Source organism: Ursus americanus, chromosome 14, assembly GCF_024610735.1.
Source record: "Ursus americanus isolate L20-20 chromosome 14, mUrsAme1.1.p, whole genome shotgun sequence".
NCBI classification, from domain to species: Eukaryota; Metazoa; Chordata; class Mammalia; order Carnivora; family Ursidae; genus Ursus; species Ursus americanus.
In genome coordinates this window covers 2,940,332-2,966,836 of record NC_142140.1, presented here as the reverse complement: position 1 = coordinate 2,966,836, position 26,505 = coordinate 2,940,332, and the positions used below count along the sequence as shown (strand labels likewise).

At 50.9% G+C, this 26,505-nt stretch overlaps 1 protein-coding gene across 1 annotated transcript in view; it reads right to left on the bottom strand.

Annotated features, from left to right (window-relative positions):
• Nucleotides 1-20,179, bottom strand: part of RAB43 (RAB43, member RAS oncogene family) — a 35,009-nt gene extending 14,830 nt beyond the window's left edge. Inside the window, exon 1 of the mRNA XM_045812281.2 lies at nt 19,850-20,179. Coding sequence (XP_045668237.1) covers nt 19,850-20,053 — 204 coding nt within the window. The 5' untranslated portion in view covers nt 20,054-20,179. The remainder of the gene's footprint in view (nt 1-19,849) is intronic.
• Between the last annotated feature and the right edge of the window lie 6,326 nt (nt 20,180-26,505).

Sequence of the window (26,505 nt, the reverse complement as noted above, 5' to 3'; positions counted from 1 at the left end):
TACACATGTGTAACTCTGATAAAAATAAAAACTAAATTAAAAACCAACAAAATAGCTCCAGATTAAGGTATCTAGGTCAACCAATTGGTGAAATTTGGGCAGCAATGGAGGAGATATTTCTGGAAAGTAGGTCCTTCCCATGACGGGTAATAGTCTCATCCTACTCTCCCACATTAGAGGAAGGGAAGGAAAAGAGCAGTGTCAGTGCTCCGGGGTCCAACAGGCCTGAGAGCATAAACCAGTTCCATCACTTTCCAGCATGGAAAGCTAGAACTACAGCTTTGAGCTACAATTTAATGCAGTTTTTCAACTGTTTTAAAAAAAAAGTACAGTAAGGGCCAAATGATAGATTCAGGGTGCACGGTGCCTAACACGGAGAAGGTGCTGGAGAAATGCATCCAGTTAGGGGCACCTGGGTGGCTCAGTTGGTTAAGAGGCTGCCTTCAGCTCAGGTCACGATTTCAGGGTCCTGGGATGGAGCCCTGTGTCAGGCTCGCCCTGCGTCGGGCTCCCTGCTCAGCGGGGAGCCTGCTTCTCCCTCTCCCTCTGCCTGCCGCTCCCCTGCTTATGCTCTCTCTCTATCAAATAAATAAAGTCTTAAAAAAAAAAGCATCCATTTAACAATATTTACTGCGCTATTACTATTTCTGGCTAGTGTTTTAAATATATGCAAAGGAGCTTTAATGCAAGGTAGAATATATAAAATGCCCAAAGAAAAATATATCGGGCTGTTGCGTGGGTCATTGATCTGTCTGCTATGTACTGCGTTTCTGCCATGGGCCAGCCCTTGTTCTAGGAGCTGAGAGACTGCAGGGAATAAAACAAAAACAGAGCTCACATCCCAGGAAAAGAAGACAGACAAGAAGAATGCAAACAGGATCCTTGCAGAGAAGGATAATGAGCACTCTGCAGAAAATAAAGATAATGCGGAGAGACTCCCCGCAATAGGGGCCTCCTGGGGTGGTCCCAGAAGGTGACACTCAAGAGCTGAGGCCTGATGATGAGAAGCCAGGCATGGGGACAGTGTTCTGGCAGCGGGAACAGTGCCACAGTGTCCATAAGGACAAAGCTCGCCGTGTTGGAGATACAGAAAGGGCAGTGTGGCCAGATGGCAGTGAAGACAGCACATGGAAGGTGATGCGGTCAGGGACAGCTGAAGCCAGAACATGCAGGATCTTACAGGCCGACGTTGAGTGTGGACTTAATTTCTATGGCAATGGGAAGCCGCTGGACACTGTCTGAAGCTGAGGAATACGTATTAGACTTCTCTTTTATCCCACCTCACATATCTTAGCAGCCCACCCTGAACTCCAGGCCACAGCAGCAGCAACCAGCCCACACAGTAGAACAGCCCGAAGTGCCTCGCTGCCTACCTGGCAGCGTCTCCGATTCCAGCCCGGGAGGCCTGCTGGAAACCACCAAGCATCATGCCTTCATGACCCAGCAGTGAGAGGGCCTTACCACCCTGTGGAGCAACCCTTGGCCAGTGGGGAGCAAGGCCTGCCCGGCAGGATCAAGCCCCACTTGCCCGTGGCAGTGACCAACCCGAGGATGCGCGCGGCCTTGGAGCATTCCCTTCCTCCTGTTTTACTCTCTCCGGTCGCCAAAACAAATGAGCTGCGTGCAAGCCCGTGTCTCAAGCTCCTGTTTTCCAGAGGGAGCCCAGGCTGAGACGAGAGGCGCTCTGGCTGATGTTTGTCAAGGATCGCCCGCGTTGCTGGGTGGAGCGGGGTCCTACTGTGGGATCGCGGAGAGGTAGAGTAGAGGAGGTTCAACCTCTTGGCCCAAATGCCCTGTGTTCCAGAACAGGTGGGAGAAGCCAAGCCAGGTGAGGGCCTACTTTCCCAGCAGCCAAGCCAAGCTCCTTTGCCGGAGCCCCACGCCTGCCATTAGGCAGGGCCCCAAGGGGGTCTGGGTGAAAAGTTTAATGAGCGTGATCAGCCACCTTAGCTACTCAAGAGACAGGCGGGTGAGGAGGCAGGCAAGCACGCCCGGGCCATCCTGAGCCGTCCATCGGAGAGGACGGCGGCAGGCTCTCTTCCTCAGAAGCCAGAGCAGAGTCCACCGCATGGATGCTGTGGGGTCCTGAGGCAGCAGGTTGGGTCCCCGTCGGAGCCCGCAGGCAGAAACCACCAACCCAATGCACAGAGCAGAAGGGCAGGCTCCCACAGTGCCGTGACTGGCCAAGGTATCAGAGCATGATGCTGGGCCCAAGCCCATCTGTCTGTCTGTCTGTCTGCCTACTTCCCTGCTCCCTGTCCTCAGCTGGGGCCTGGGTGAGCAGGAATCATGGGCACCGAGTCCCTTCCTGCTCCCTCCCCTCCACACCGGCTGTCACCAAGCCTCGCACCACAGCCACCATAGCCAGCCTCAACCCTGCCCCAGGCTTCCGCCCACACTGCAGTCCATTCTCCACACAGCAGCCGATGCGGAGCCCCTGAAACTGTGTTAAGTAGGATCCTGTCGCTCCTCGGCGCGCCACCCTGGAAAGGCCTAAAGGACCTGCAGCCTGGACTTTATCTGCCTTCACATAACTTCACTTCAGCCGTATTTGCTCCTGGCCGGTCCTTGAGCACTCGGAGGTCTCTATACCAAGACCCTGCCCTTGACTTCCCATTGCTGAAGCGTTCTTCTCGCAGACCAGCACATGACTGTGGCCTCCCTTCACTCCAGCCTGCCCAAGTACCAGCTGCACTCACGGGTCTTTCACGGTCCCCCTTTCTTAAAAGAGCAGCCCATCCCGTCTCCTCACCCTGATTTACTTTGCTCTGGAGGCAGCCCTCACACACGTGCACTTTTTAAATGTTTCCTGCTCTCTCTCACAGCAGTTTCACGAGGGCAGAGCTGGCTGGCTGGCTTTCCGTATATGCCCAGCACCCAGCATAGTGCCTGGCATGTCGAAGGTGCTCGAATTAGTACATGCAAGATGGATGAGTACCCTTCCTGCCCTTAGAGCCTATTACCCTGCCCTGCCGGGTCTCCATCTAGCAGCTCGGGCTCCAGACCTCGGCTTAGGAAAGCGAACCATCAGGTCTTCACATCCTCATGAGACTGTGAGTGTCCAACATCAGCCCGAAACCACTGAGAGCATGTGCCAAGTGGAGACCGCCACCCCACCCGCGGGAAGTCCTCTAGCCACACGCTCACTTGACAAACAGGCAAGGACTTTGTACTGTGGGTTATGCCCCAGCCCGCCCTCCCTAACTCTCCCACTTCCCACCTGGCACGCCGCCAGCCTCTCCTACCTTCCCCAAGCCAGGCCTTCTTATCTTACATCAGACTTCAGGGGAAATTTTCGGGGCTGCGGACGTCTGGAGTGAAGTTCAGAAGCGTCTGCTGGGCACGGAAAGTAGGAGCGAGGTCCAGTTAGGATGGAGAAGGGCTCCCGGAGCATTTACCCTCAGAAGAGGGGAGCTGCCCCCACTCCCACTCAACAGAGGTCAGTCAGGTAAGTTTCAAATGGGTGGGGGAGGGGACAGGTACCCTCTCTGAGTGTGGGGGTGGTCATTTCCAGGCTGCAAGGGTCCTGGGTCTCATTCGGGTCCTTTGCCTTGGTGACAGAAGGGCCCGGGCCCATGGATCGCTGCCTCAGTCTGGGAAGCATGGTGTCAGGGTAAGAGATGAGGCTTATTTTCTCTTTTAAGCTCCACAGCTAATGACTCCTTGTTTACACTGTCCCTCTGAGTCCCTACACCCATGACGGCGTATTCTTGTCTTTATCTTCTTTTCCCAGATTGCATTTATCTTGAGCTTCTGGTGAACTCCTACCTAACCTTCAAGACCCTAGTCACCTGGTTAGTAGAGCTTTCCCTGACACACAGGCCCAAGCCCCAGCCCAGGGCAGAATTCATTTCTTGCCTTCCTGCTCTCTACCATCTGTGCTCTTGACCCCGTAACAGCACTGCAGAAAATGTTCATCATTTAATTCAAGTGTCCCACACTCGGGTGCCTTTGGGGGCCAGGCAAGGAGCATAGAGGCAGCAAGACAACAGAAAAGGTTATCCTCCCTAAAGCAAATCCAGTTAAAAACGAAACAGCAAAGCACCATTCTGCAGGCACCACCACACAGGCTTCTTAGTGGGAACTGGCCTAGGGCTGTCTGTGTGGGGCTGCTGCTTTGTTAAGTCTCTCTCTTGCTATCGAGAATGGGCTCTTGAGGGGAGAGACCCCATCTTACTCCTTTGGGCCACCAGCAACCAGGCACAGACCTAGGTACTCAACAGTAAAGGAACCCTTCCGAAGGCAGGTCCTGGTAGGCCAGTGAGAGGGAACAAGACGGGGACAAGAGGTACTCTGACGCTAGAGCTGCTTTCCAGGGATTTGTGCCTGCTGTCCCGAAGGAGTGACTTCCTATGTGCCCCAGTGGGAAATCAAGTCTACTCATTAGGTTAAAAGCGCCGTTATCAAGGTGACTGGGTGGCTCAGTCTGTGAAGCGCCCAACTCTTGATTTCGGCTCAGAGCGTGATCGCAGGGTCATGAGATGGAGCCCCGTATCGGGCTCCGCACTCAGTGGAGAGTCTGCTTGAGATTCCATCCTTCTCCCTCTGCCCCTCCCACTCCTGCTCTTTCTCTCTCTCTCTCTCATATAGAAAAAGAAATCTTAAAAAAAAAAGGGGGGGGGCGCCTGGGTGGCACAGTGGTTAAGCGACTGCCTTCGGCTCAGGGCGTGATCCCGGTGTTATGGGATCGAGCCCCACATCAGGCTTCTCCGCTGGGAGCCTGCTTCTTCCTCTCCCACTCCCCCTGCTTGTGTTCCCTCTCTCGCTGGCTGTCTCTATCTCTGTCGAATGAATAAATAAAATCTTTAAAAAAAAAAAAAAAGGTGCCACTAGTGGTTCAGTTCCCCAAACCTATGTCCAGCCCTGTCTCCTCTGGTGGAAATAGAAGAGGATTTTATCTGAACAGTCTTTCTCCTGCATGACAAAACAGACAGTGGAAAGTTCCTTGCTTCTTCATAGTAGAAAAAGACCTTGGAAAAATTAGTTCTCAGGACAAAACTCTGCAAACTGGTCAGACTGACCCAAATACGAGTTCCTGAGCTATTTTTCATCATGTCTTGGGATGTGGTGAGTTGAACCAGAAGGTGGAGTCTGCAGGCCACTCCTCTGGCCAGCTGCTGTCACTCCTCCTGCCTCAGTCTCCAGCGAAGAGCACGGCCTGGGGCTTCCCAACAAGCCAGAACCGAGACACGGGTGCACTCTTAGGAGCAATGGTGAGAAGCTGCCAAACGTCCAGGATGTGAGCTGAAGATAGGCAGGCAGGTGGGCAGAGGCCAAGGGAGGGAGAGCAGGGCGAGGACACTGGGCTAGTGACAGAGGGAGGGGCAAACAACACAGTCCTGAACACAGATGGCTCCTCTGCAGTGGGCAGTAAGGGCTGTGGGTGTACCCCTGAGTTCAACACTCCTGCCCCCTCAACACAGCTGCCCCAGGTCCCAGTGTCACAGATTTCTCTTTGCCCCTTGTTACAAGGCAGCCCTCCTGGGCAGATTATCCGTAGCTGGAAGTGAACGAGTCATAAGGAATCTCGGGTTCCCACTCTACTCCATCAGCGGAGGGGTCAAGGATGGTTCCAGGAGTTTCCTAGAGTTGGCACTTCCTTACCAGGAACTTGGGAATAGCAGGGACCAGTCCCACTCTGCAGGGCTGGCAGGAGCACGGGGTGCAGGAGGGGTTCTAACGTGCTTCGAGAACGTCCAGGCACCACCTGTGTTAGTGCGCACCTCTGCTGGCCTGTTTCATCCTCATGACCTAGAAGGTCCGTCTTACTACTTTCTACACGAGGGGTCACAGGGTCACAGGGAAGCAGTGGCAGAAGAGCTTTGACGGACTCTAAAACCCCATGCCCTTTACTGTGTGCACAGCTCCTCCAGAAGCCTTAAATGCTTTGTTTTTTGTTTTGTTTTGTTTCTTCTGAGAAACCTCAGTGATGATTCATACCTCCTGCAGGAATCAGTCAAACCCCTTCCTGAACAGTCTTGGTGGGGAAAAGACAAGACGTGGGAAAGGGACCAAAGCCTCTCACCAAGGAGTCTTGCCTGGATTGCTCACAAAGTGCCACCGGCTCCCCAGGGATGTCTCTCCTCCCTCTCACACGGAAGCCGAGACCATCTAGCACGACCCAAGCCCTTCCTCTGTGGCCCCCTTCCCTGCTGCCACCACACCATACTCACGGGCCCCTTTAGGCACTACAGGGAAACAGAGTGACCTGACTGAAGCAGGGAGCCAGGAGCCCTCCCACCCAACTCGGTGGTCAGGCAGGCCCGCCAGGCTGGGAAGAACCCATAACAAACAGGTGGACTGCCAGTTCCTCGTGGCAGCAACTTACGCCTACCAGGACGAGCCACGAGCGAGCAATGACAGCGTTCCCAAAGCCAGAGCCACAAGCTCTGACTTCCTGGGTAAACGGTTTCGCAGAGCCCTCACTGCCTCCACAGTAATTCCCTTAAATCCATCTGTTTCTCTTTTTCCAAAATTCCTCTGCAGCAAGGACCCAGCCTAGAGAGGGATCAGATGCCATACGTCCCAAAATGAGCTCTGCCTTCTCTCGAACTGTCTGTCCTGCACCCTGCCACTAGGGTTAATGGAGAGTATCCAAGCTGAGAGCCCCACTAAGCCTTGACCCTTTGGCCGCCCTCCACTCAGTTATGGCTGATGGTGCCTCCAGCCAGCATCAACCCTCAGGGACAAACAGTGGGCCTCCCACACAAAGCTTTGCACAGCCTTCAGGACACAGATGACACATCTTCTATGATCAGAAGTCTGGTGCTGAGCACCTTGCATAGTCTCATCTCCCCTAATACTCCAGCTACGTTTGACTTGGACAAACACCCACACTTACTCTCCCACACCTCCATGGCTTTGCACATATATGGCTTTGGTTGCAAAGCCCCTTCTGTTTCTCCTCACTGGGAAATTCACGTATCTTTCAGGGCCTACATAGCTCGAAACCCACTGTCCCTGTGACCCTGGGGAGAGCGGATTACTGCCTCCTCCGTGCCCCTGTGGCATTCAACAGACATCCCTGTGACAGCCATGGCAACCACAGGGCCCTGCTTTGCAGGAACAGTCCTAATTTTCAATATTTGGTCTTGCTGTTGCCAAAATAAACACAAACATACTTATCAGGCCATGTGTTCCAATTCCTGGTTCAGAAACTGGGCAACGACGTTAATAGCACTGCACGCTAGCTATCTGCTTACATATCTGTTCCCCCAACCAGTTATGAGCTCCTGAAGAACGAGGACTGTGTCTTATTCACCTTTTTTTCTCTTGAGCTTAGAATGATGCCTGGGAAAGAGGAGGTAGTTACAGAACGGATGAACAAACCGTCAACTAGTTGTCATTTAATGATCTCCCCAATATCTAGTTTATATCTCAGGGTGTCAGATGGTCACATCTACCAACAACAGTAATTAAGCTGGACAGAACACTTTCAAAGTTTCACGCATTTTCCCCTTTGAATCCCATTTCATCCTGCCCGCTGCTCCAGGCAGAAAAGGCCAGCTCAGGGCCATGACTCTTAAGTGATATCCCAAGAAACAAAGTTAACAGAGCAAAAAGGAAACTTTTAACAAGAAATGTGAATAGAGAAATCTGGTAGACACTACCCCAACCAAGTGATCAAACCAAGGCATCAGTACCAATGCGGGAACCTGGCAGCCTGTGCCACCTGCCAAGGCGCAAGGGGCAGCACACAACGTTACTTGTGGTTCATTCTCACCATAACTGTGCCACCCAAGTCAAACTGGGCCTCTGACTCAACCTCCAACTTACAGGAAATACAGGAGACAAAGGAACAAGTGCAAAGACACCACAAGGGAACCATGAAACAAATCCAGGAAGCGAATCTTAAAAAATAAAAAATCAGTATCATTAACAACAATAACAACAACAAAAAGTCATTAAAAAAAAAAAAAAAAAAGCAAGGTGTTGTTCTGGACCAAACTTGCACTGGACTCTGGTTCGAAGAGGAAAAACACTGGGGTGCATGGGTGGCTCAGTTGGTTAAGTGTCTGCCTCCAGCTCAGGGCATAATCTCAGGGTCCTGGGATCAAGCCCCGCATCAGGCTCCTTGCTCAGCAGGGAGCCTGCTTCTCCCTCTTCCTCTGCCCCTTCCCCACTCGTGCTTGCTCTCAAATAAAATCTTTCAAAAAAAAGAACAAAAAACAAAGAGGAAAAACACTATAAAAAAACATCCAGGAGAAAGTTGGAAAAATTTAAAAATCGACTAGACAGGAGATGTTATTTTATAGAAATACCAGTTGATCCTTGAACAAACAACGTGGGGTCAGGGGCATCAAACCCCTGGGCAGTCAAAAATCTGTGTATACTTTTGACTCCCCAAAAACTTAACTACTAATAGACTACTATTGATGGGAAGACTTGTAGATAACATAAACAGTCGATTAACACATATTTTTGTATGTTATATATATTATACACTGTATTCTTACAAAATAAGCTAGAGTAAACAAATGTTATTAAGAAAATCATAAAGAAGACAGAATACATTTTACAGAACTGTTCTGTAAAAAAATCTGCATAGACGTGTACCCAGTTGTTCAAGGGTCAACTGTACTGATTTACTTACGTGTATTAAAAGAATTGTGCTTATTCTTTTTTTTTTCCAATTTTATTTATTTATTTGACAGAGATAGAGACAGCCAGCGAGAGAGGGAACACAAGCAGGGGGAGTGGGAGAGGAAGAAGCAGGCTCTTAGCGGAGGAGCCCGATGTGGGGCTCGATCCCATAACACCGGGATCATGCCCTGAGCCGAAAGCAGACGCCCAACCACTGCACTACCCAGGCACCCCAAGAATTGTGCTTATTCTTATCAGGGAAATAAAAATCAAAACCACAATGAGATGTTACCACTTGTCATAATGGCTGTCACCTGACACCTTTCAGAATGACTAAAATCAAAAAGACAAGAAATAGGAAGTGTTGGGGCACCTGGCTGACTCAATCTGTTAAGGATCTGCCTTTGGCTTGGGTCACGATCTCAGGGTCCTGGGATCGAGCCCCATGTAGGGCTCTGCTCAGCAGAGAGTCTGCTTCTCCCTCTCCTTCTGTCCCTCCCCCTGCTCACTCTCTCTCTCTCTCTCTCTCTCTCTCAAATAAATAAAATCTTAAAAAGAAAAAAAAAAAGAAACAAACAAACAGGAAGTGTTAGCAAGGATATGGAGAAAAAGAAAGCCTTGCACACACCATTGGTGGGAATGCAAACTGGTGTAGCCATTGTGGAAAAAAGTATGGAGGCACCTCAAAAAATTAAAAATAGAACTACCCTATGATCCAATAATTCCACTCCTGGGTATTTACCCATGAAAAATGAAAACACTTAATTCTAAAAGATATATACACTGCTATGTTTACTGAAGCATTATTTACAATAGCTAAGACATAGAAGTGACCCAACTGCCCAACCACAGATGAATGGATAAAGATGATGTGGTATATATATTCAGTGGAATATTACTCAGCCATAAAAAAAAAAAAAAAACAGAAGACCTGGGCATTTGCAACAACATAGACATAGAGGATATAATGCTAAGTGAAACAAGTCAGACAGAGAAAGACAAATACCATATGGTTTCACTCCTATGTAGAACTTAAGAAAGAAAACAAACTAAAAAAAAAAGAAAGAAAGAAAGAAAACAAATGAGCAAACAAACGAAAAGAGACAAACAAACAACAGCCTCTTAAATACAGAGAATACACTGGTGGCTGCCGGAGACGGGAGGGGGAGGGGTGAAACAGAGAAAGGGAGTTAGGAGTACACTTATCATGAAGAGCACGGAGCAATGTATAGAACTGTTGAATCATTACACCGTACACCTGAAACTAATATAACACTGTATGTTAACTACACTGAAATTTAGAAAATAGAAAAACAATCATGCTTATTCTTAAAAGTTGTATGTTGAGCTATGAGGTGATATATCATGGTATTTGCAACTTACTTTAAAAAAAGTATACTACATATACAGAAAGACAAAGCACACGGAGCAAAACAGGAACAACTGCTAAACCTAGGTGGAGGATAGGTTTGGGGTTTACTGTGCTCTTCTTTCAGCTTTTCTATATGCTTGAAAGTTTTCATAATAAAAAGTAAGGAAAAATAAGAGTATTAATAATACCCGCAGAATGAAAATATTACTGATATGAAAACGAACCAATGGGAGATCTTGGAAACTAAAACTGTAATTGTCAAAATAAAGAAAACAATAGATGGAAAGAATGATCAGAACAGATACAGCTGAGGGACGCCTCGGTGGCACAGCTGGTTAAAGCGTCGGACTCTCGATTTCGGCTCAGGGGATATCTCAGGATGGAGCCCCAGGTTGGGCTCTGCACTCAGCCGGAGTCTGCTGGAGAATAGCTCTCCCTCTTCTCTCCCTCTACCCCTCCCACTCCTGCTCTCTGTCTAAAATAAATAAATCTTAAAAAAGAAAAAGAAAAAGAAGAAAAAGAACGGACACAGCTGAAAAGGAAATCAGTGTGCTGGAAGGTGAAGCCCCGGGTTTGTCCAGAACGCAGCACAATAGAGCACCACGCTGCTAAGATGGAGAAGATAAGAGATATGGAGAACAGACCCTAAATCCCAGCTCCTGCCCCATGCAAGCTCCAGAGCGGAGAGCAGGAGCTAATCAAAGATAAAACTCCTTAGACCTTTAGGGCACCTGGGTGGTGCAGTCGGTTAAGCATCCAACTCTTGGTTTGGGCTCGGGTCATGATCTCAGGGTCCTGAGATGGACCTTCACATCTGCTCCGTGCTCAGCGTAGAGTCGGCTTGGGTTTCTCTCCCTCTCCCTTTGCTCCACCTCTCCACGCTTGCTTGTTCTCTCTCTCAAATAAATAAATAAATCTTTTTAAAAATCCTTAGACCTTTAGAAATACAGGAATTTTCACTCTGATTATACCTACTGAGTTCAGAGCAGGGTGAATGAAAAAATATCCCACAACATAGACACACTATTGGTAAGATTTCAGAACGTTAGAAATCAAGGGTCACTTGATTTCAAGAGTCACTTACAGATTCTTTCTGAAAGAATCACTTGAGGAACAATTCAGGCAAAATGAAAATGAACTAAAGTAATAAAAGACAGTAAGCCACAAATAAATAAATAAAACTTGGAATTAAAGTCTAAAATAACTGTTGATGCAAAATGTCCAAAAAAAAAAATCAATAATGATCTGGCACTTGAATCCTAGAGGATTTCAACGTGGAAACTGGGGGTGGTGATGGTTATACAACGTTGTGAGTATACAATACCACACTGAACTGAACACTTTAAATGGTAGAGTTCTATGGTATATGGATTATTATCTCAATAAGGATTTTTTTAAGGGACTTCGTAGAGCACTACTTTAGTCAAGTAAGGGGCACGTAGGCGGTGCAGCCAGTTGACTGTCCAACTCTTAATTTCGGCTCAGGTCATAATCTTGGGATTGTGGGATCGAGCCCCACGCTGGGTTCTGCACTCAGCGCAGATTCCGCTTGGGATTCTCTTCTCCCTCTGCCCCTCCCCCAACTCACACTCTCGCTCTCTCTAAATTTTAAAAATCTAAAAAAAAAAAAAAAAAAGGATAGTCAAGTAAGGTCAACTCATGTAAAGCGGAACAGTATCTGTTGATACATCCATACACGCATATACAGACGGAGCAAACTGCCCCAAAGCATCTCAACACACCACGGCCTTCCGTCCATTCTCATGTTCCTGCAGAGGCAGGGGAACCCCAGAGTGGTAAAAAGAAGAATCTAGCAGGAACTCTATAGCTTGGAGTCCTTTTAATACTTAACAAGTTTTTCATGCTAGGCTTGAAAATACCAACCATGACCATGTCGCATCAAATTAGCCAAGCTTTGCCAGTTAAATTTTAAGAGATTAGGCTTTTTAGTAAATCAGTCTATAAAAATTTCCCCATCAACTTGCACTATGGTAACACTATTTCTCAAAAGTCATAAAATCAAACAAAACAGAACACCAAGTTCCTACAAGGTCTCCCGTTTTCACCTGACATTTATCTCTCCTCGCTGGTCAGGAGTCCTTCAGCTCCTGCATGAACCCAACCCTTGAAGCGGAGGTTCACAGACACCCTTTGCTGCTTAGAAGGCTCTCCCTTCTCTTTCTCTCCCTCCCTCTCCCCCTCTCCCTGTCTCTGTCTCTCTCTCTCACTACCTGGTAGTTCATTCAGCCAACACTTACCAAGGGCTTATTCTGGGGAAAATAACCCAAAGAAAACCCTAGAGTCAGAGTTTACCCTGAGGTATTTACCTTGTGATTTCAACAATAAAACACTGTTTTTCTATGTGTTTCAAAGAATTTTCACGTACTTTATAAAACTGATCTTTCTCTATGTAATTACCTATAATGTGAACATGGCAGATATTAAAACTCATAGCTAGAGAACTGAACTTTTATTCTGACAGCTAAGATCTTTTTTTTTTTTTAAGATTTTATTTATTTATGTGACAGAGAGACAGCCAGCGAGAGAGGGAACACAGTCAGGGGGAGTGGGAGAGGGAGAAGCAGACTCCCAGCGGAGGAGCCTGATGTGGGGCTCGATCCCAGGACCCTGGGATCACGCCCTGAGCCAAAGGCAGACGCTTAACGACTGAGCCACCCAGGCACCCCTAAGATCTTTTTTCATCACAAAATCATCCACTTTTGTGTACCCATGAGAGAGTTAAAACCGAAGAATAAAAATACAAGTTAAATGGAAAAAAAAAATCAAAATTTTTCATAGGAAAATCTAAACAGAACGTTGGGTTTTTTTTAATTTTTAAAAATTTATTTCTTTGAGAGAGAGAGTGAGCGGGCATACAAGTTGGGGGGGAGGGGCAAGGGAGAAAGAGAATCTCAAGCAGATTCTCCACTGAGCGAGGAGCCTGACATGGGGCTCAATCTCACGACCCTGAGGTCATGACCTGAGCCCAAATCAAGAGCCGATGCTTAACTGACTGAGCCACCCAGGTGCCCCAGAATATTCTTCATTTTAAAAATACCTAATTTTTACCCTTCTCAGGCATCAAAATGGCGGGAGTAGGGATTCCCTGGCTTGAAATTACAGAATTTTCTTTTTCAGTGTGAGGGGATCCTTCCGTGATGAAATGGTCCGACACCATCCGCATCAGCTAAGCTAATCCACAACCATGAGCTGTGAGCTCGAAGCCAACCTTTCAGGCCTCTCACACCAAGATGAATAGCATCCCCTTAAAAAGCAGTCGCCTCAAGAGAGGACACACGCCAATGACCTGTCACTGCCCAACACACACCGCAGTTGCTGTCAGGGCCCTTGGACCTGCCCCCTAGCCTGATGTGCACCAGAACTGTGACTTTACAGTTAGACCTCACTTTGGACCGAAGAAAGCTACCACTATGGAACGCTCTCAAATACACCCCCGAGGGACCTGCCAGAAGGAAGAGCTGCACGTTCTGAAGAATGTGAACAAGGATCATCAGGGCTGATCACACGTTTGGGAAATACGCACGCAATTTCTCAAGGAGACTATTCTGAAAGGGGCAGCGCCCATGGACACATCAGGTTCTAGGTCGCTATTTTTTCTACGAATCAGTCACATCACTCCTTAGTCACACTCCAAATCTGGGATGGTATCACTTCAAACACTGATGAACAAGTGCGAAAACCTCGAAGAACTCATGATGTTTACACACCTCATGTAGGACTAAGTTCCTGTTCTTCCAGTCCAAGAAAGGGAGGCTTACGAGGCAAAGGAGTACAAGTAAGATCAGAGGAGTCCATGTACGTCCCCGTATAGATACAGGAGCTATTAATGAGACATGGCCCTTGCTTATCAATTTATCGCAGCAGGTTGGAGAGATCCTCTCTCTAACAGCACTAGCCCGGGTTCTGTTGTTGTATGTTCAACAGAACAGCATTTGGTAAGCCATTCTAGAAGACGGGCTTTTTCTTTTGTTCACACCAGCCGTATGAACGAATTCACCCAATTCGTCTGAATTAATAAGGATTTGCTTGTTTAACCAGCACCTCGGCATTACAATGCTGATACGGTACTGCTAATCAAAACACAAAAAAACGTAAAACACAAGTGCTATATGACGGCCCAGATACTAAACTCGCCCCAAACCTTCCCTGCGTGTCTGGTGTTTGTGCGTGTACCACTGGGGGGAGAGGGCACAGCACAGCAGTGAAGATTAGCACCAGACCAGGAGCTAGAAGGCTAGGTTCTGTTCTGCTCTGCCGCACACAGACCTTCACGTCCCACTCTGTAAGACGGGGGTCCTTCTCACGGGGTGACCGTGAGCAAACCTTCTGTGGGTAGGTGAGACAGGGATTCTTTCTGCAGCTCACCGACAGAGTAACAGACCAGTGGAGTGACTTGCACAAGGTCAGCTGGGCATCCAAGCTGAGAAGCCACACTTCTGGACTCCCAATGCCACTCTCTCTCCCAGGTGATTTCCACACCAATGTCAGTCCCCATTTACTGATGACCCACAGTGGGCCAGGTCCCTAAAGCTAAGAGGTTTGCAGGTGAAGCAGATGAGAAGCAGTGACGTCACACGCCCAGAGCGCCAAGAGGCATAGTCAAGATTTTAAGGTGGTGCCTCGTGGGTCTAACACGGGCCCTCCTTCCACTGTCTTTCCACGACACGTGCTCCCTCAGGACTGTCAGAAACCTCGGGAGGCAAGGTTTATTTTGCAATGGGATGGCTGTCACTGGCCTCAAGAACAGATTTCAGACGACCAGCATGACCCAGAACTTCTTTCTTATCTCACGGTCCTTTTGCTATTTCTGATCAAAACTGAAAAAGTCAAAGCAACAACATCCGAATTGGAAAAGCACCTGACCCAAACAGCAAAATCAGACGCCTGACTGGAAGGACCAAGGAGGCAGCTCTGACTTCCCCGCTTGCCCCTCTTCTGGAAGTGCCAGGAGCAGCTACAAAAACAAAGGTGACTTGTAGGGCCTAGGGAAGCTCGAGAGCCAAGGCCCAAGGGCATACACTTTACCTCTGTGAAGGAGAGATCTGGCAACATCCCCAACAAGGGGGGAGTGAACCCGACAGAGAGCTGAATAAAGGGGGTACAATTCGACAAGGCTAACCTCTGTGTGGACTTGAGGCCTATGTCCCCAGCGATCTGCAAAACGAGTTTACATAACAGGCCTTTGTGTTGTCCCAGATAAGAGAGAGTAGAAGAGCCGTCAGAATGTTTTAAGGATTTAGAACCGGCTGAGATTTCCTGGGGGACAGTGAGGTTGGGGGGCGGTGGGGGAAGGGTGAGTTAAGAAATCGTCTGTCTAATCTAAGGAGGAAAATGGTAACAACGGCCATAATAATTTAAGGCCTCATATTTGTAATTCCTTGGTTTTATTTGCAATAGCACTTTCAGGGTAGACAAGAAACCAGTAACACTGATTGCCTCTTCTTAGAGGGCACTGCAAGGTTGGGGGACGAAGATAGAAGGGAAGGTTTTTTTTGTTTTTTTGGGTTTTTTTACTGTATGCCCTTTTATACCTTTGAAATTTTGAAATTCTGGACCATGTAGATGGATTATCTATCCAAAAATATATAAAGGAAATTTTTATACCAGTTTAAGCATGTCCATAGCCTTCCATCAACCCTAAGAAACAGGCAGAGCAAAGATCATTAGTCCCAACTCACAAATGAGGAAGCTGTGGGGTCCAAGAAGGGACAAGGGATTGGCCACGGTTGTGGTGAGGTTGGAACTAAGACTCAGACCTTCAGACTCCTATGCCAGCATTCTCTTTCAGAGACTCCACAGGTTGAAAGACGCAGCCCGCCCCCAGATTCACTCTTGAAGTTCAACCTGCATAGCTAGAGCTGCGTGAATCCACATGGGGTAGGGCACAGGAACCCATCACCCTATACGGAGCCCTTACTAACCAGCGCAGCAGGCTAGGTGAGCTGTTCAGAGCTGGTAGCAGACAAACATCCTGAAACTTGCTAGGCTTCAACCCCTATTACTGAAAAATCTATAAAATGTCCAAGTCCACATTGTTTCTCGAAGTGCAGTGGCTGCAAATGCGTTTTTACTACACTCATTAACTTGCAGACTCTCAGGGTCATCATTTCGAACTCAGAGGGACTCAGACGAGTGGTCAAGTGTAAAAATGAGGCCGGGCCTTAGGACCCAGGCAGATTCTGGGTTCAAGTCCTGGTTTGGTCCCTGATGTGTGTGTGGCCTTAGGCATGCTGGTCACTTCATTTACTTTGGCCTCAGCTTCCCCTCTGTTGACAAAAATCAAGTCACAGACATGTACCGTGTGCCACGCGTCTAACACGGCTGTAAGTGCGGGGGCCCGCAGGCCCACAAAGCAGAGCCATGCGTCTAACACAGCTGTAAGTGCGGGGCCCGCAGGCCCACAAAGCACAGCCATGCGTCGAACACGGCTGTAAGTGCGGGCGCCCGCAGGCCCACAAAGCAGAGCTATGCGTCTAACACGGCTGTAAGTGCGGGGCCCGCAGGCCCACAAAGCAGACTAGATCCCTGCACTTTCAAGGAGCTGACAGACCTTGCACAGGAGGAGATCAACACATGAGGTCATTGCAAGTCCTGATAAGGACTTGAATGAACTTATCCCTGAACTCACCCTGTAATGGGACAGAGGGACCAGAAGGTCAGGGAAGGCCTCTCTCCGAAGAGGAGGCATTTGCAGCGGGAGCCAAATGATGAAGCAGCAGGGGGTGTAGGGACATACTATGACAGGCAGGGGAACGGGTACAAAGAGCCCAAGGAAGGCACATCTGAAGGACAGAAAGGGCTCGCTAGGGAGGCTAGACAGTAGCGAGTAAGGGGCAGAGGCAAGGAGATAAACCAGCCAAGGCAGACAAGGGCCCACCTCTTCAGGTGAGGGGTCTGGATGTCATTCTGGTTGCAACAGGAAGTGACTACAGAAATAAAGGGGTTTAATTAGATCTGCGATGTTGCAAACTTTTTAAAAATTTTTTTAGCAGCAGAACTTTTCAGTCAAATAAAAACAAGTGGAACCTCAATATAGAACTGGATAAAAGCAGTTTTGCTCTGGCTGGGTGAGAAGCTAAGTAAGGCCCTTCTGCACTTGCGGCCTCTTGGCCTTCCCCCTTTACTTTCCCCTCACGGCACCCCCAAGCACTGGAGCTCAGAGGAGCTTGAAAAACACCAGGTGATCTATCTCTGGGTTCTTCTAGCGCTAACAAAAGCCAGCAGTACAGGGGAGGAGGTCTGGGGGATCATGCTGGATGCTTGTTGGACCCCAGACAGCCCCTGGAAAGGTTTTAAACGAAATCCCTGATGTGGCCACACTTTCTGCAGGAACAACAACAATAAAATCCGGCTCATCAAAGGTTCCAGTTAAAACCACGCTGCTGAAACTACAGGGACAGAAAGCAGGTAGGTGATTGCCAGGGGCTGGGGTGAAGGGAGGACACTGACACAAAGGGACACAAAGGAACTTTCTGGGTTGCTGGAAGTATTCTATACTGTGATTGTGGTGGTGATTATGGGACTGTATACCTTTCATCAAAATTCACAGAACAGTACACCTAAAATGGGTGAAGTTTAAGGAGTATAAATTTAACTATAATAAACCTGATGCTTTTTTAAAAAAAGCAAAGACACCTCCAAGGTATTTTACGGATGAGTTAACAGACTCAGAAAGCAATAATGACTTGCTCCTGCTGAGTCAGTAGGGCCCCAAAACTGCCACTTGACAGGCTGGTCCCCACCCACTGCTGCTCAATTTCAATCCGAAGCCTCTTTAGTACCCTGGGCCTCAGGTTTCTCTGACTGCAAAATGAGGAGGCAGATAATTGCCAAAGACTTTCCCACTCCAAACAATCAGATTCTGAGAAGCAGTCTGGCGTAGGGGAAAGACCTCAATGCTATGGAGTCAGAAACCCTGGAAGAAAAATGCCCACTTCTGTCAGTTACTAGCTGTGCGCCTTGGGGCAAGGCTGTCCGGCGCCAGTACAGGGTTAATAAGAATACATCCCTACATCAGCGGGCGCACAACACCCTCTCAAGAGGGGTTTTACCATCCCTACACCGTCCTGATCCCAATCCCACCCGACTGCCTCCTAAGAACAATGTGGAGGTGACCATAAGGAACGGAAATCGCAAACTGCCGGCCCTGCATTGCATAACCTGTGCTCGGGTACACAGTACACTCTGGGCTCCACTGGGGCACAGGCTGTTATCTCGCCAGGTAAACAGGAACACCCTGCCCCCTCCTTGACCACCGTCAGCACCCAGCCACCACAAACACTCGGGTGCAGGAGAAGGCCGACAGCTTGCAGGAACACCACTGCTATTTATGCCTATATTTTAGGCACTCCACTTTCCCTGTGGCTGCTGGCATCATCACAGGGCACAAACTCATCCATAGACACACTCCACCCATCCTACAGCCCTTCCCTTGCCACCTGTTCCAAAGGGGTGGTCCCAAATAATGACTTAAAGCTGCCTGCCACACCTTGCTCTTTTTTTTTTTTCTATCCTAAGGAAACCAAAAACACACAGAAACCCAAAAGATTCTTTAAAACAAAACAAAACAAAACCCTTCGGGCACGGAGTTTCTGCTTCCCCTGGCACATCAACTCTAAAGGCACTGTGGTCATGTAGTTTGTTGGCTTACTATTTCTCCATGCAGGGACAGGAGGTAGGCAACACCCAAAAATTATCCCAATTTTGCAGAAACAAAGAGCTAAGTACCCTGGCAAAAGGCAAACATGAGCAGGGCTACTGCAGCCCAGGGAACGCGAAGCACCAGCGCATCACGTCTCAAGGGACTCCAATACCCTGGCTCAACTTCTAGAAAACACAGAGATAATAGGAGATAACACTTGCCCTGTGCTGCCCTGCCCAGTGCTCCTAAGAGCTGTCCTGGAGATCATGTGAACTGAAAACCATGAAAGAATGGAAAAGATTTCTGCACAGTTCAGTTAAGTTACTGAGCAAAAACAATGCTCTGCCCTGGCCACGGTCTCCTAACTCTATTAAGGAGGGCTGGTAGCCAGGTTAAGAAACTCTGATTCATTAATCACAAATATTATTTATCAAATCATTGCCAGGACATTGTGGCAACTACATCCTGCTGTTTCTATTCAGAGTCATTGCCGAAGTCTGGTCCTCTCCCCCACCTTCCGGTATCTGTGAACTTTTCAGTTTCTATCAAACTCCAGCTGGGGGAGGGGACCCAGTACTGGCCCTTGTCGAGTAAAGTTCCACCACCAGGTCCACAAAGAGACTGCAGGGAGGCGTGGCCAGGCCGGAAATTCTGACAAAAAGTTTTGGCCCTCCGGTCCTAGAAACAACTACTTCCTGATCCCTCCTAGTCGTTGAGGGGAGGGGAGGGCGGGTGTAGCTTTCTGGCCGGGTTCCCCCCACCAAGGGCCGAGCTGGGGGCTTCGATCGAGGTGGGGAAGAGTCAGGCCAGCCAGGCGGCCTTCTGTCTCCCGCACTCCGAGGCGCTCTTCTGTCTTCCACTGGCGAACTTATTTTGGAGCAAAAGTGCCCCCGGGGTGTGAGCTCCGGAGGGCAGGGCCTGCTCCCCCACACTACCCCCAAGACACACACACACGCACGCACACAACCCAAGGCCGGCGCTCTGAGGACTGAACCTGACCCAGACCCCAAGGCCCAGGCCTGCTCCAACAGAAGGGACAGGGGGAGTCGAAAGGGATTTGCCAGAAACCTCAAGACAATCCGGGGTGCTCGCTGCGGCCTGCGGCCGCCCCCGCTGAAGAAACGCCTTCTAGGGGCCCCGGTCAAACCCGGTACCCGTCGGAGCCCGGGCTGCGCGGCAGGCAGAGAGCGCCAGGCCACCCCCGCGCGGCGACCCCAGGCCGGGCCTCCCACCTTGACCCGCTTGCCCTGGATCTCCAGCGTCTTCATGGTGAAGTCGACGCCGATGGTGCTGCCCTGGCGCTCCGAGAAAGCGCCGGTCTTGAAGCGCTGCACCACGCACGTCTTGCCCACGCTCGCGTCGCCCACCAGCACCAGCTTGAACAGGAAATCGTACTGCTCGTCCGGGTCCCCTGGGCCCGGGCCCGGCCCCGCCATGGCCGCGCGGGAGCCGAAGGGCCGGCGCTCCGGACGCTGAACGAAGCTTGAGCTCACGGAAGCCGCGGACCGCCTGGCGACGTGGAACCGCCGCAACACCTGAAGAAGGGGCGCCGCCGACTGCCTGCCCTGGCCCGGCCCCGCCCCGGCCCCGCCCCGGCCGGCCCCCCGCCCCGCCCCCGGCCGGCCCGGAGCCCCGCGGGCCTCTGCTCAGCCCGGGACTCGCTTAGCCCCGCCTCCGCAAAGCTCGCGGCCGGCCCTCTGCTCGCTCCGGGCCAGTCCGGCCCTCGCGCCCGGCCTCAGCCCCGCCCCGGCCCGACTCTACCCTCCGCACATCGGGCCCGCCCCATCCCCACTCCAACCTCAGCACTTCGCAGGACAGACTCCGCCCTTAGCCACACCCCCGACCAGACTCCGCCCTCAGGTCCGCCCCCAGCACCGCCCCGGGCAGACTCCGCCCCAGCTCTTCTCTTGGCCACGCCCCAAGCCAGACTCCGCCCCCAGCACCGCCCTCGGCCCCCGCCCCCAGCCTGACTTGTGTCCTCGGCCCGCGGACAGTCCGCTTCTCAGCTCCGCCCCTAAACCCGCCCACAACCCAACTCCTCCCGCAGCACCGCCCCCAACGCTCGCCACGCCCCCCACCGCCCGCGGGCCAGGCTCCTCACAGGAGCAATCAGGAGCAGGCTCGAGCCTGGGGGCCCATTAACCCAGACCTTGCGCCCAGAATGGCCCCTTCTAGAATGGATCACTGGGGAAGAGGACGACCACGGCAGTGTTCCTCTACGGGGTGGACAATGCAGAATCCCTCCAATAGGGGATGGGATAGGTGGTATAGCATTTTCCCACACAGAAAGGAAAGATGTAGCGGCCCACTACAAGGAACGAGAAGGCTTCAGTGAGGCCAGAAATTAGGCCGGCTACAAAACTGGGGCGAAGACCAGAATCCCGGTGGGGAAAGGGACCTGAAGGCTCTGTGCTCAAGGCGACCCCTCCCTTTCAGGACTCTGGGGAGAGGGGAACTAGAGAGCCCATTTGGCGGATGGCAAGGCCAGAAGGAGGAGTTGGGAGATCGCAACCCCAAAGGCAGCCTAGCTAAGTCCAAATGGTTCAGGGCAGGCTGGCCCAGTTGGGATTATGGGTCCAGTTGGGGGAACTGACCCAGCCAAACAGCACCAATGACTGGCCTGAGCAGAGGAACATGGGAGGTTTGTGGGGAATTCTGTGGAAGGTCAGACCAGCTTCTGCCAAGATAATCCATAAACCAAGGGTCCTGGAAGAAATGGAACCCAAATGTCTATAAAGAAGATTAAAATAGACCAAATGGGACCTGTCCCCTCAAAGGGCTTCCCACCTACCCAGCTGGGAGGGAATTGAGAACACTCCCGCCCTCTTTAGACTCCAATTCTACTTGGTTCAATAAACTTTACCAATGCCAACTATGGTTCAGGTACTGTTCCAGGCCCGTGGAACACATCAGTGAACAAAGTAGACAAAAATCCATACCCTCCCCAGCAGAAAAGGGAAGAGGGCTTTCCCATAGCTTAAGGAGACCACAGAGGGCAAGTCCACCAGGACCAGTAGTACCCTGAGGATTCCTGACCATCCTTCCCAGCCAAGTGGGGAAGACACCGGATGGAGGAGGCAAAGACAGACCCATGGAGAAGATGGAGGAGCAATATGTTCTGGGACTCTTCTCCCATGAGAAATACCCAACAGTGTTAGACAGGAACCCCCAAAGTGCCACGGAAAAGCAATTCTGGGAGCCCAACTTTACTACATCAGACTGGAGGGGCAGGAAATAGCCTCCCATTCCAAGGTAGAAGGAGACAGAAGGACATGGGATGGAAGGCTTCCACAGGCTGAGGTTGGCTCTTGGATATGTCAAAGCTCAGAACCCCAGAAAATAACATCTGTTCCAGCCCACAGTGACTCGTCACACCCACTGGTGGAGAAAAGGAAGGAAAAGGTGAGCCCAGGGGCCAGGAGGAGCCAAGACTCAGCTACTGGAAGCAAGGGAAGAGGAAGGAAGAGTGTAGATATTTGCAGGGTGAGGTGGACATGTGGCTGAATAACTGAATTGGCCTTTACATTTGCCTTGCCTGGAATTGGTTTAGGGTGGGGTGGGGGTGTGTTGGTCCGGCTATGGATTTTGCCAGAAAGCCCAGATACAACTTGTCTTTGTGGAGTGATGGAAATGTTCTAAAACTAGACTGTCAGGGCGCTTGGGTGGCTCAGTCAGTTAAATATCTGCCTTTGGCCTAGGTCACGATCTCAGGGTCCTGGGATCAAGCCCTGCATCTGGCTCCCTGCTCAGTAGGGGAGTCTTCTTCTCCCTCAGCCCCTCACTACTTCCCCCTGCTTGTGCATGCACACGCTCTCTCTTACCCTCAAATAAATAAATAAAATCTTTTTTAAAAAATAAAACTAGAATGTCATGAGGGCTGCATGACTCAGGAAATTTATTAAAATCCTTAAATTGTACACTTACAATGGGTGGAGTTGATGGTGTGTAAATTATACCTCAATAAAGCTATTAAAAAATATCTGCATTTCCTCTCTTTTGGTGGTAAGCTTCTGAGTAGCACAGTGGCATTTTATCTGAAATTGAATTATGCTCATTTGAAACAGAGCAATTCAAATTCAAAAATGTTTATGATATCTCACGTAATGCCCCAGGTTTGAAATAATGCATATCCCACATTTTTAAAAATGTGTCAAGAATTTAACATTCTTAGGGCGCCTGGGTGGCTCAGTCAGTTAACCAGCTGCCTTTGACTCAGGTCGTGATCCTGGGGTCCTGGAATCAAGCCCCAGGTCGGGCTCCCTGCTCTGAGAGGAGCCTGCTCTCCTTCTGCCTCTGACCCTTCCCCACCCCCCACTTGTGCTCTTTCTCTCTCTCTCTCTCTCTCTCTCTCGCTCTCTCTCTCTCAAATAAATAAATAAAATCTAAAAAAAAAAAAAAAAGAATTTAACGTTCTTAAAGGTAGCGGTAGGTGGTCTGTTTTAACTGTGTTTGTGCTGTTGCCACAGGGGGGCACACCATCCCAGTTGATAAACTGAAGCATGTGCTGTAACCCCAACAGTCTGTGGATCAGAACTCCTCCAAGTGGTTAGAGGGACAAATGCCATCTTTCTTCCCCTTCCTTGGTTCCTCCTTCTGTTCCTTTCTTCCTCCTTTCTCTTTCATCTTTATTCTTTCTACTGTCACCATGATTAAAATATAAAACCTCTAACAACATCATCTGAGTTTTATTTGGCAGCGCCCAGACTTAGTGCTAAAAATGTGCCCCCATCAGACCCATCAGACCCAAAGGTGAGAAAACACCGTAAAGAAGTGACGACCTGACATAGACCATGATACCTTGCATTCTTAATATAGAAAAGTGCTTGGGGCACCTGGGTGGCTCAGTCAGTTAAGTGTCTGCCTCCGGCTCGGGTCATGATCTCAGGATCCTGGGATTGAGCCCGGCATTGCGGTCCCCACTCAGCGGGGTCTCTGCTTCTCCCTTTTCTTTTGCCTGTCCCCCCAACTTGTGCTCTCTCTCTGAAATAAAAAAATCTTTTTAAAAATCTATAGAAGAGTGCTTGCTATGCAATATTAGAATACAGCGGCACAGCAAGGAGGCAAAGCTACCCTACCTTGGTGGTAGACTTAGGTGCCCTGGGCTGGCGCTGGCTGAGGACTGGGAAGGCTCCCTCCCAGGGCCCAGCCCTCAGCCTACCTGGAGGTCAAAGAAATGCCAGCTATGAGACTTTCTCCTCACTCCCAGAACCCCAAAATGTCATAAACACGGGTCAAATGAACCCAGCCCTCCCTGCTTCTGTTGATGGCTCCCATTTCATGCCTGAGGCTCTGCCTCAAAATAAGGGCTCGAATGGCTCTCAGCACCCCTATTCCAACCTCTACCAACTCCATGTTGCCCTCCCACCCCCACTGCCACCGCCAACGGGCACAGTGCCCTCACCCAGGACTGCCCTGGCTTCCTCCCCTGTCAGCTTCTAGTCCCCACAGTCCCCCTCCCCCACCAAATGGGCTTGCTGGAAGGGATTTCAGGAGGCCACTCCCCTGCTCAAACTTCAGTGATAAGCCCCAGACCCTCTGGAACACCGTGTTCACCTTACTTCTCCAACATCATCTGTTCCCCTCCCCCTTCCCAGACCCTCCCACGTGGCGGTTTTCACAGAATCCTCCACCACCTAGCCAGAGGGACTGACGGGGATCAGCCCTGCTCTCCCCACTCCTCACCACACTGAGATGGAAACCCAGGCTCTGACACGTGCAGGAAGTACCCCGTGTGGGAACTTGGCACCGCTCAGCCCTCCAGGAGAACTTCCCTCTACGTTCTTATTTTTGGGGGGGTTGGGAGGGAAGTGCAACAGGAGGGGCGCAGATATGAAAATGCCTGAAGGGGCAGGGTGCTGCCACTAGTCTCCCTGGGGACTTGTCTGCTCATTAGTCAAGCACTGCCTTGCCCCGTTAGGGAAGGCCTGATGTACCCAGATGGGTTCCTGCTGTCACCGCTTCACAGTTCCTGTGAGCAGGGGCTGAGACACCCCACTCCATCCTTTGTTGGGGCTTTGGGAAGAGGCAGTGGGATGCTGACATCTCCAGATCCGTTGTTAGAGGATGGGGTGGGGGTGGGAGTGGGGCAGTCTGTGCAGCAACACCTTTGCTTCCCTGTGACAGGCCTGTCCCTCTCATCGCCGCGCAAGGTATCCAGGGTCAGAGGAGAACGATTTTAATCTCTTCCCTGTTTATAAATTGCTCAAGAGCAGGAACACAAGGGGGAGGGGGCAGAGTGCAGGGTGGGTGGGGATGCAGTGGGAGGAAGGCCGGCCTGAGGCCTGGGTGGAGCTGGTCTGATGAATCTTAAAGCCAAACAAGAGGAAGACTATGTTTAACTCACAGGAAAACCAGTGGGGTGAGCAAAGGGGAGGGAAGCCTATGGAAATGTATCAATGGAAAGTCGCCTTTTTGGAAACTTCAGGCGGAGCCAAAGCTAATACAAACCATAAAACAGATTTTGTCGACAAACTCAAGGCTCCCAAGACTGGTTCCTTTGCCTCTGAGCAATGAACTGGGCCAAGGGAACGACATCCCCACCAGTGGTGACACCTGCCAAGCCAATTCCTCTGCCATTCCAGGCCTGGAATGGGAGCCCGGCAGAGATCTTCCCCCGGGGCCCCTGGCAGGCAAGTAGCCAGGGCCCGCGGAACAGGAAGAATCCTGGGGTTGGGTCCATCTCTGCAAAGAACACCCGTAGGTCATGGTGCTAGGTGCTTTTCCACCCAGCCTTGGTTTCCGCAGATACGGGACACTAGTTCCTGTCCTGCCCGCGTGCCGGCAAGCCACCGCAAGATCCCAGCTGGGAGAGGCTTTGTACACTGCGCGGCTGGAGCAGGGGCTCCTGTTTCTGGCTCTGTCCCAGAGGTGAGAAGCCTGATAATTCCATTGACCGAGTGATGCAGGCCTGGAGCCTGGACCTTCCAGAGGGGCCACACTCCAGCCACTTCCAATCACCTTTTCCAGGGAGAAGAAACGCCTGTGGTTTGAATTTCCTGCTGCCCTTGAATGCAGGGCAGCCCCCAAGCCTGCATGTACCCTGGGAAGAAAAACCCCTATGTGGGTGGTCTGAGCCGGGCCGCCACACATCCCCACAGAGGCTGTGATGACGGCCCTCTCTTGCCTCTGCCCACGCCGTGGAACTGCCAGACCCTGGGACAAAGTCCTGGGCTTTAAAACAGGGAAACTGAGGCCAGGGGCCTAGGTCCCAGAGCTGAGCCTGGCCCTGCCCCTCCCCTGGGGGCTCCCAAAGCTCCAACCCCCACTCACCCCACCCTGCTCCCTGCACACATTCACCCAGGGGCTCAGCTGAGGAGGGACCGCGCCAGCCCTTCCTTCAGGGAAGCCAGGATGCAGGGTGCCCCCACTCCACTCATATCTCCTCTCCTCACCATCTGTCGCCTTCCCCACGCGGTGGCTCCCGCCAGCCAGCCTCCACCTGCCTTGCCTCCTGCCTCCACATCCGGCTCCACGCACCTTCCCGAAGCAGGTCACACGCTGACCCGGTCACCCCCTTGCTTGGAGCTGCCTGGCTCCCTGCTGCCCTCAGGCTCCCTCACGGGGCCTGTCAGGGCCGTCCAGGCTTTCCCCTGACACTCGCCACACCCAGCCACACAGGGCCCTGACCCCGCCGCTCCCCTGACAGGCAGACCCCCAGACCCACCTGCAGAACCCAACTTCCCGCTGTGTCACGGGCTTCTCCAAGCAGGGCCTCCTGTTGACACACAGTGCGAGTTGGGGCCTGGACCCAAAGGACAACCCCCTGGTCCTGACGCTGACTCCCAGACACTCCCAGGAGCCCTCCAGAGTGTGTGGAGCCCCCTCACACACACACACACACACACACACACACACAGCCCCAGAGACTGCTGTGTCCTGTCCCTGCTGT